Source organism: Hipposideros armiger, unplaced genomic scaffold, assembly GCF_001890085.2.
Source record: "Hipposideros armiger isolate ML-2016 unplaced genomic scaffold, ASM189008v1 scaffold_212, whole genome shotgun sequence".
In the NCBI taxonomy this organism is placed as follows: Eukaryota; Metazoa; Chordata; class Mammalia; order Chiroptera; family Hipposideridae; genus Hipposideros; species Hipposideros armiger.
The window spans coordinates 1,652,925-1,663,338 of NW_017731562.1; the positions used below are offsets into that span (position 1 = coordinate 1,652,925).

The following is a 10,414-nucleotide window of genomic DNA, read 5'->3' on the forward strand; positions in this document are numbered from 1 at the left end:
ACTATTCTCGTTTTATTGATAAGGAAACAGCAACTTGGAGTGTAAGTAAGTTGTCCAGAGTCAAATAGCTGGGAAGTGTGTGACCGTTAGAACAGAGGGACACAGACCATGACAGGGAGAGATCCTCAAAGAAAGGAAGACTTGGAGAATGAGACACAGAAACAGAGAAGAGGCGCTGGTATTAAAACAACTAATAGAGAGCAACACACACAAAACACTTGATCTGGCCCCTCCTCTCCTGCCAGCTATCTTTCTAGCCTCTTTGGATGTCACTTTCTATCCGGCGACATCCCCCCCCCCCCCCCTGCACACAGGCCCTGGCAATGGCCCTGGCCTTGCTCCCGTCTCCCCTCCTCTTCCTTCACGAAAACTCTGGCTCCTCTCTTAAGGTAGACCCACTTGAACCCTTTTTCAAATTCTGCTCATCATCTGCTTACCCAGTCCACCCTCAGCCCCAGACTGTCTTGTGTATCTTGTCTCTGTATGTCACCACATTCGTTACTCCATTTCACATTCTCTCTTATGTCTGATTCCCTGGGAGGACAACCCGAGTCCGGGCTTAGGATGCTTGTGATTTATTGAGGGAGAGCCCTCAGGAGAAAGGGAATGAGGGGAAAGGTCAGGGCGGATATGGTGCTAAGCAAGAAGGGGTTTCAGCTGGAGTCCACTGTCAGCCTGTGTCGGGTCCGAGTGTTTCAAGCAGGGACGGTTTTGGCGGTAAGGTACCCTAACATAAAAAAGCCTTGTAGAGTCTTTGTCATGAATGCAGCAACACTTTTTATTTAGCAAAGGCAGAACAGCAACAGAATTCAGTTAAACAGCAGCAGCAGCAAAGCAGAACTCAGAATCCAGCAGCAGAAGCCAGAACAACACAGAACCCAACCCCGTTAAGCAGAATTGGAGTTTTTATAACTCAGTAACAATAATGTCATGGTACCAGCACACATGCGCACTAAGAGCAACTCACATAAACAAGATCTTTTCCTTGCAGTCCCACCTGGGCTTGGGGGAGTCAGGGCTGCCAGTCTCCAAAGCCTGCAAACACTTCCTGACCCTGGGGGTCCCTGGCAGCTGGGCCCCCACAGCCTGATTTCTGGAGCATGAGTTATACCACAGAGCTGGTCTCACCCTGAGGAGAGGACTTTTTGTTCCCTTAGCCGTTTGTACCTGTGTCCTTCAGTTGTTGAAAGCCATGAGGGAGAGAGATGCAGCATAATTAAATTCCCAGCTGTGAACCCCCAGCTTGGTGAAAACAATGATCCCCCATTAGCCTTAGAGTTCCCAGTGCTCAAGGCAGCTGGGGTGTGGGTCCCCTGGCCTGATACAGGTTCTGGGTAGGGCACCAACAGGCATCCAGGTCCCCTTACCCCTCCATGCTGCTGTCTGCTTGCGTCTTCCTGGAGAACTAATACTCATGTGGTGTTTTGTGTTAATAAATACCACAACTTTTGAAGCCCCATGAAATCAGAGGGACCTATCCATTTCAGATACACAGCATCTCACCATCTCAGCCCGTGTGAGAAAAGATGGGTTTCCTGGCACTGCTTGGTGGTGAAAGAGCATTGTTTGGCATACACATTGTCCTGTCTCAGGATTTGTTCAAATTCTTTGGTACTTTCACCTTCCGAAGCATTTTCACATATCCCTCATCCACCCACACACAGAGTAGACCATTGAGAAAGGAAATGCCTCTATTTTTTTTCAAATGAACAGACTAGGGATGTTATTATGTTACTTTCTGGTTTTAGTTATTGTTGTTAGATCAAAAGTATTTTTAAAACCTCTATAAAAATGAAAATGTTTGTGTATCTGATGCAAGTTAAGTACTGAGGTGCTCGTGATCATGTTAGGGCTTTTAACTGTTTCTATGATAAGTAAACCTATAAAAACTGGAGACTTTTAAGCGAAAATTAATATCAATTGAAATCATGAAAAAAAAAATCTTCAATTTTCAGAAAGTAATTGTAGGTTTCTTAAGATAGACCTGGGGTCTTAAGCTTAAAGATGGGTTGTGCCGAGTACTGAGATGGGGTGTTTGATTTGTACACACCGTATTTGTAACATTATTATCAGCATTTATAACTGAAGTAGGGAGAATCTTCTTTGCTCTGGTTTTATCTTTTGCCTCTTTGTCAGTTTGACAGCTTATTTAACTGTGAGAACTACACTAGGATTCTTCTTGATTTGTTTCCACTGGGTTTAGTAATTCTGCATCAGAGCAAATGGAATTATTTGTTCAGAGCTGCCTCACTTATAATTAAGAAATACATTTTAACGGTTTGCCTTTTCTGTCTTATCCCTTTTTCTTTCCTCTTCAGTTAAACTCCCAAAGAAGAAAAAAAAAAAGACTTGTGATAGAAATCAGTAGCCATAGCTCCACAGGGACAAGCTGTTACTACATTCTGAGTTTAATTAGAAAAAAATTCAAAACACATTTATACTTATTAAATGTTCCCATTTTCACAAGTAATTCAGAGTATTCATCATACACACACACGCACACAAACATACAAACACACACACAGAGAATAAATGATGAACACTAGACTTCAAATTTAGATCTAGCCAAAAATAAAAATGTTCTTCTTTTAGAGATGCTATGCACAGATGGGGCTACCAAAAATAGAAATGTCATTAAGTACAGCTGATAGCTCTCCAAGAACAGAGAGAGTGCTAATGAATGTATTTACACATATATGGAGAGTTAGTCTTTTAGTTTCTTGATTTACCAAACTTTTAAAAAGAAATCAGTAGAAATCCATCATTTTTATCTACTTTTTTAGTGAGGGTAGAAAGCCAAAGATACCGGACTTTGTATGAGAACCTACAGTTTGTCTTCTATCATTCTAACATTATTCCTAAGCAGTATTCACTTGTTGAATTGCAATACAATATTAAAAAATGAGAATATCAAAATACTCCCCATTGTACTCTGGGTGATAATACCACCTGCACGTGTATTGTCCCCAAAAACATAGTATACAGCCTGAAATTGTCTCATCAGAAACATTTTTTTTTAAATCTCTCTAATTAACACCTTTAATGAGATCAATCTCAGTTTCTGATAGAATTACCTTTGAGTAGAAAATCACAGTTGGGGTTGTTTTCTTAAGGTAAGGGTAAATTTACAGATCCTTTTTTTAATTAAAAAAACAGTTTTAGTAATGTAAAATTTTACAGATCTGTTAAAGGGTTCTTAATGTTGCCAAATAAAACTGGTCGGCGTGTTTCTGTAAGGCATACATTTCATTCATTCGGCGCCCATCAGAGATGGCCAAGGAGATGAAAAATGAGAATGATCTCAGACCATTTTTCCTGTGAGGGGGTGGGGAATTGTTGTAGGATAGAAGCAAGGTGCTGGCTTTGGAGGGCTTTTCAGCAGCCAGGAGTATCGCCTAGCCTTCATGATGTTCGGATAAAGCAATGTGCAGCCACACCTCCTGGAAACAACTTTCTGTGAAAGTTCCACCCATTTGGACTTAAACATAGATTTGACTTGGTCATACAGCAAGCAGCTTCTGGCATGAAAGGAGAAGAAAGGGACAAGAGGCATGGATAGTAACTACACAGCCCTCTACCTGCCTGTCCTCGTGGCCAACATAAGCATGTGATTATGGCACCTTTGCCTCTGGGCCTTGTCAGGTTCACAGTCCTTCAGCAGGTTCTGGGCAGCCAGTGCCCAAACATTTGGGCCAGCAAGTCCACCTGCCCTGAATGGGAACCCACTGGCCATTCCTGTTGAAGGCTTTTTTCTGTGATCTAAGGATGATTTCTGATATAACATATCCTTTCGGAAGGTACCTCCCCGCGTCAGTCTGGGCTGCGGCATTCTGTGGAGAGGCCTGCCCTGATAACTGAAGCCTCAGCCAGCTTGGTGAAGCTGAGGCAGCGGAGTAGGTTACACTAAGAGATGTTTCCCTGCACTGTGAACAGGATTGAAGCCTTTGTGCATGGAATGTGAGCTTGTTGTTCCTACCTCTAAATTGTCTCACATGGCTGAGATCTGGAACATGAGTGTTTGCCAGGGCAATGGTTACTTTAGAGCTGCACGTGCCCTCACAAATCACCTGGTCCAGAGATGTTCAAACCTAGGAAGTGGGCCTGCCACGTGGCTCACTGGTTAAGAGTTGTTTTGGGAACGCGAGCTCTGAGCAGCAGGGCCACCGGTTCGGATCCCACAGGGGCCAGCGATGCTGTGCCCTCTACAGCTAAGATGGTGAACCACAGCTCGACCTGGTACTGGGCTGTCATGAGTCACTGGCAATGGCGTAGGCTGCAGTGAGGCTTCAATGGGCTGCCGTGAGCTACCGTGAATGGCTGCAGCCAGTGTGAGCGGCCGGCAGCCAGCATGAGCTGCCATGAGCTGCCGTGAGCCTCTGTGAATGGCTGTCCAATGGCTGGTGACTGATCTGCCTCAGCCGGGAAGAGCGCAATGATTAATACCAACATGGGCCAGTGAAGCAATGCCCTCCACAATTAGACTGAAGAACAAAAAGGCCAGCAACTTGTCTGTTCCCCTCTCCCACCCCCCAACGCTGTTCCCTCCCCAAATTCCCCAATAAAATATTTAAAAAATAAATAAAAACAAAAAAACCCAAAAAACCTAGGAAGTTGCTAAGGGCCAGACAGCTACCACAGAAGCAGGCCCAAGGGGGGACTGTGGCAAACTAAAGATGGGCACCCTTCTTTCAGGGCAGACCCAGTGTTACCAGATCTTACAGGCATTCACAAAATGCTAGAAATTTAGATTTTTAAAGCCTGAAATCTTCTGATTTTTAAATGTTAACAACTCATTAAAAAAATGTAAACACCATAGATGAACAAAACATGTCTTCTAGAAGAAGAAACCGTGTTTTAGTCCATTTTTTAACAAAGGAGGATGATAGTATGGACTCTGGCATTCCAGATTTCTGGCCTCGCAGTCTGGCGCTTTTTCCATAGCCTCCCAAGGGTGCCTGTCTCAAGATGAGTGTCTTCGAAAGCACAGACTTCTCGGTGTGTTTGGCGAGCAGGGCGTTTTATGTGCACTCCAAAATGTACGCAGCCTCAGCCAGACAAAACATGCCCTCAGTGCTGCTCTTCAGCTTAATAGGTTATGAGCCAAGTAAACCACTCCAGCCTTTTCATTTCTGCACAGAAAGCCACGTCCACACGCTAATTGAACATTTGTCATGAAAACAGCCTTATTTCAAAACTTTAAAGTGCCTCTGTGCCCAGAGATTCACTGTCTGGAAAAATGCATTTTAATCCTTCTGAGTACAGGAAACTGAAGCTCTAGTCTACCCAACCTCGTCTCCACCTCCACCTTGTCTCTGGTGGACCCACAGACTTCCAGGTCTACCTGGAAACTCGTTTTTGCCTCAGTTATAAGTATTTAGCTGGGTCTGATGTTCGAATTTGTTCCAGAATGTTGTTCATACTTCTGGTGGGTCGAGTGGTGCTTCAAAAGCAACTTCTACTTAATCTGTTTTAAGTGTGTCATCTAGCACCAAAAACACATGATTTGTTTTTCTTCTTTTCTCTCAGGAAGCTGACAGCTGGGAAATTATAGAAGGGCTGAAAATAGGCCAAACAAATGTCCAGAGACCAGACAAACATGAAGGCTTTATGCTGAAGAAAAGAAAATGGCCTTTAAAAGGCTGGCACAAGGTAATATTTTCATCATATTCATCTTCAGGTCATCACTGTAAATAAAAAGGATCTTTTTGGTGTCATTAGGTAAGAAACCAAGGGTATGGTTGTATGTATAAAACTAATTTTCAAGGCCTTATTTTAACCATATGGGCTGCAACCTGTTATACCTACTTAAATCTGAGATCTGCAATGTCTATATGCAGGGAAAAATATTTTATCTGTATATTTAAAATCCAGTTTGTACATATTGTTGTCTACTCTGCTTTTTTCACTTAAATTAGTGTGAATATGTTTCTATTAAATATTCAAAATATGAGATGTTTTTAAATGCATGCACGTATTCCATTGGATGGATTTATATTATAAATTTATATTATATATCCCACCATTATTAAACCAATTCCCTATTGCTGTCTAATTTTTTAACTGTCATGATGAACATCCTTATACATGAATTTCTGTTTAATTTTTTGGGATAAATTCATATAGTTATTGATACTGGTACAAACTCAAGATGGAAATTCACTGATTTTGTAAGTTTGTTTACTACCCTGTACAGCGTATGGTTTCTTCCTCTCTTCCCTACCCCACATCCTTTTTCCATTTTCCAGTTTTAATTATGGAGAAAATATTTTGCACTACATTGTTATAATGCCCTAGCAGCAAGAATTCTCTGATGCTAAGGAGGAGGAAGGTGTCCTCCATTTTCAGTATCAGCCCTCTGATAGGCCACCAGCATCTTTTCTGAAATCACTGGAAGAACAGGTTCATGTACTTTCCACATCTGCCAATGGATTTCATCTCAGGGCAGAGGGATTTGTTGGCCCAAGTGACCAGGTTGTGGCTGCCCATTGGCCCAAAGCAGGAAGGCCATGGTTTATAACATCCTTGAGGAAATATTTTTTTTTGTAATTTAAAGGAAAAATTTAAACATTAACAGATGGGGATGTTGCCCAAACCCCTGTCTCTGAGGGTAGAATAAAAACAGGGCAAAGAGGATTCTATCTACTATTTCCTCTCACTTGTCAGAAACCTTGACAGCCTCCCTGAACACACTCTAATATTATCCCAATGCCAGGTACCTCTCTCCACCCTTGCTCTTCCTTAGATTTTGGCCAACTGGTGGCCATACGCCTTCCTAGAATTAATTTTTGCCTTTCATTCTGACCTTACCACTTTGCAATTCCTCGAATCAATGGCCTTGCTAATCTCTTTCCCCGTGACCATTCCCTCAGTTATCCCTGATAAAATTCTTTGATAGATAGAAATGAAAAAATAGGGAAAAAAAGTCAAAGAAACAAATTTGATTCGAATTGCTAACTTTAATTTAGCACTCTCAATCCATGTATTAGCAAAACTGGCTGAGTTCAACAGCAAGTCTTTCTGGACCATGCCTTTGAACATTTTGCTGTATAAATAGGAGGATCTCCCTTGCATTGCCTTTTCTCCTGGTCTCTAATGCCAGGAGATATTTACCTAAGCATTAGCCCATTTGAATGCCCAAGTTATGGACAATTGAGTAGTCAAGTGTTTTACAGCTGTAGAGATTCTTTCTTCCGGTGCTTTCTTGTTCCAAAGGGGTTACCTGTAACAAAGGGGTTACCAGGGGCCTTCTGTGTGTGTTCTGTGCAGGGTGTTTCCAGGCTTGACTGCCTGCTACCTCAGCAGCTAAGTGTTCCTGAATCACAAAAAAACTTCCCAGCAAAGTAATTTTCCAGCAACAGAAAGACTCCCTGCCTCTGTAGAAACGAGCGGAGGGCACCGGACCAATTGTTTGATTGGGTCCTGGAAGCTGTTTGTTCTTTTGTCAATTGCCCATGGAAAGGAAATCAACAGCAGAGAGTTCCTGAGTGTATGTGGAGCAAAAATGGCTAGATTCATTTGGACTGGACCAGGAGTTTCTTGGAGGAGATAAAAAAATTGCCCCGAAATACACCTGTCTCTTTTTTAACCCTTAATATAGTTCAAAAAGAATTTTTTATCTGTTTTACTAATAGTGAAATCCAAGCATTTTGTAAGTGGAGATGCAAGCATATTGCTAAGGCTACTTCTTAAACTTTCCAAATCATTCATTATTTATAGATCCAGTCCACTGGCTTCTGTAACAGACATGAGCATTTTCAGGAAATCTCCATGGTATCCAGGGAAATACAGGAGGTTATCTCCAGGGTGAAAAATTCTCAAGTTCCTCACAAAATCGCTGTGACCTAACTCAGCTTATTCTTATTTCTCACTTACAAAAAATTCCCAATATGGCTCATTCAGAGAGTCTAGCTGCCAGTCCTGCGATTCACCCCTCAACCTGCACCCCTATTAAGAAAAACCATAGTGAAAAGATTTCATCTCCATTGGATTATGTGTAAAGGAACCCTACTGGGTTAATAATATGGAACTCGAGCTCAGATTTCCTTACCATTTAATGTGTCTGACGGTGCCCAGGTGCACTGAACCAAAAACATTAAAAGGATCAAACATATTGATTACTAAATGCCAAGCAACATTAACCCACAGTTGTGAATGTTTTATATAACTCAGAATACAGACAGTAACAGGTTGTTTGGTTCTTGCAGCGTTTTTTTGTCCTGGATAATGGAATGTTAAAGTATTCAAAGGCACCACTTGATGTAAGTAGCACAGAAGATATGTTTCAAAGATTGATTTAGAATTCTGCTTGAAGTGAGTGAACACCACAGTTGTTCAAGTCTTGTGCTATAGTTACCAGCTTTGTGCATTTCTGTGCCTGTAATATTTAACAAGCTACCAAACTTCCATGTTGCATGGAAGGTGTGTTTTGTGCTTAGGCTCAAGCTACTGTCAAATCTCTAACTAGTGCATGAAAATTTAACTATTGTGGTGTCTGTTGTTTAAAACAAGCTTAACCCTAAAAGTGATACACTAATAAAAGTCACCCTTTCTGTCTTGGAGAGAAAACTCAAACAGGCTTTTCTCTGCATCTTAATAAACTATGCTTTGTGTGCTTTTTGAGATTTAAAGCAACCTTTGTTTTCTTGTCGATGTCCTTTAAATATCTACCTTGTGAACTTCATTTCTATTTCATACCATACATCCTTTTACCTTGGGAACCCCAACTCACTAAAATTATTCTAAATTATTTTTCTTTAATATGAAAAGTAGTTGTTTGCATGCAAAACTGGAAAGTGCCCTTCTTCTTATCACTGTGCTATAGAGGAAATAAGAGAGGGCTCACATTTCAGTTTTGACCCCATCTCTTCAGTTGAGTCAGCTGTGTGTCCTTGGTCAGATGAGGGCAGCCAGACAGAAGAGCTGGCTCTGTGCTCTCTGATCCGAGCTGACCAGTTCTGCCCTAGCAGCTGTCTTCTGGCTGGTTATTCGGGAATATTCTGGGTTGTAGGTCAAAGATTGACCATAGTTATTTTAGGAACCACTAAAGATATCATTTTGGGATATAAATTATGAAATCTAGAATTATGAAAAATCATCATATGTTAGGCCAAAAACAGGAATAAGAGATAAAGAGGCTTACCTATTGAAATTGGTAGAAAGTCACGGTAACTTCAACTGTCCTCAGATTAAGGACCTTAATCTCAGTACCTTAACCATTTCCACTTCGTAAAGGAGGTTTGGTATTTCATTTTCCATAGATAAGTTAAAGATCACATTAAGCTCATTTCAGTATATCCTTCCAGCCTATTTACCAGTCTTTTGATTTCAGATTCAAAAAGGGAAGGTCCATGGAAGCATCGATGTCGGACTCTCGGTCATGTCAATTAAAAAGAAAGCTCGGAGAATAGACCTTGACACAGAAGAACACATCTATCATTTGAAGGTAAACTTGCTCTTCAACAGTTTCTCTGCCACTATCAGGGGAAATCACTTGCCTATATCAGTGGTGAACAGGAGATTGGTTTCACCATTACCTTCTCCCCTTGTTCATTGTTTTAGGTGAAGTCTCCGGACTGGTTTGATGCATGGGTCTCCAAGCTGCGCCATCATCGATTGTATCGGCAGAATGAGATTGTGAGGTCACCGAGAGATGCTAGTTTTCACATATTTCCTTCAACCTCCACAGCTGAATCCTCACCAGCTGCTAATGTTTCCGTTGTGGATGGAAAGGTGTGACTTTGTTACCTACAATCAGCCCAGAAATTGCTTGGAAAATTATGCAGACACATAACTGAGTCTCATTTGACAAACCAGAAGGAGAAGGTTTTCTTTGTAAACTAACCCTCAGGAGACAATAGTGACATTTGGCATCAAAGTTAATCACAAATGTAGATTAGGTCACCAAGAGAATTAAGAGTTACTTTTCCTTTCCAGGAATGGACTACATCTTAATTTTATATGGCATTGTAGGAATATTGGGAAGTAGAGTGAACATGTGAGTAATAGGCACCTAGAAATCGACGTCTTCCTGAGTGGTAATAAGAAGACCACAATGTTTTGAAAATGAAACTTGCTTTCTTGCCTTCAGCTCTAATATATGCCAAAAAAATGTATACACATTTTAAGAAAGAAAAAACTGTTAAAATTGTAATACTCAATATATACCAATAACAAAAGATGAATACAAAAGATGAGCAAACATCATACTACACATTGCTACCATAATTCAAGTCAACTTTGAAAAGTAATACGTAGGGCCAGTCGAGTGGCGTGATGGTTAAGAGCTGGCTTGGGATGCCAGAGGGCCCCGGTTCGGATCCCACTTATGAGGGCCAGTGACACTGCCCTCTACAGCTAAGATGCTGAACAACAGCTCAACCTGGAGCTGGGCTGCCATGAGTTGCTGGCGATGGCG

At 41.4% G+C, this 10,414-nt stretch overlaps 1 protein-coding gene across 1 annotated transcript in view; it reads left to right on the top strand.

Annotated features, from left to right (window-relative positions):
- The window catches only part of OSBPL6 (oxysterol binding protein like 6), a 210,586-nt gene that overhangs the window by 141,211 nt on the left and 58,961 nt on the right, over window positions 1–10,414 (top strand). The window contains exons 5-8 of the mRNA XM_019654014.1: window positions 5,527–5,649; window positions 8,205–8,258; window positions 9,329–9,442; window positions 9,559–9,729. Coding sequence (XP_019509559.1) covers window positions 5,527–5,649; window positions 8,205–8,258; window positions 9,329–9,442; window positions 9,559–9,729 — 462 coding nt within the window. The remainder of the gene's footprint in view (window positions 1–5,526; window positions 5,650–8,204; window positions 8,259–9,328; window positions 9,443–9,558; window positions 9,730–10,414) is intronic.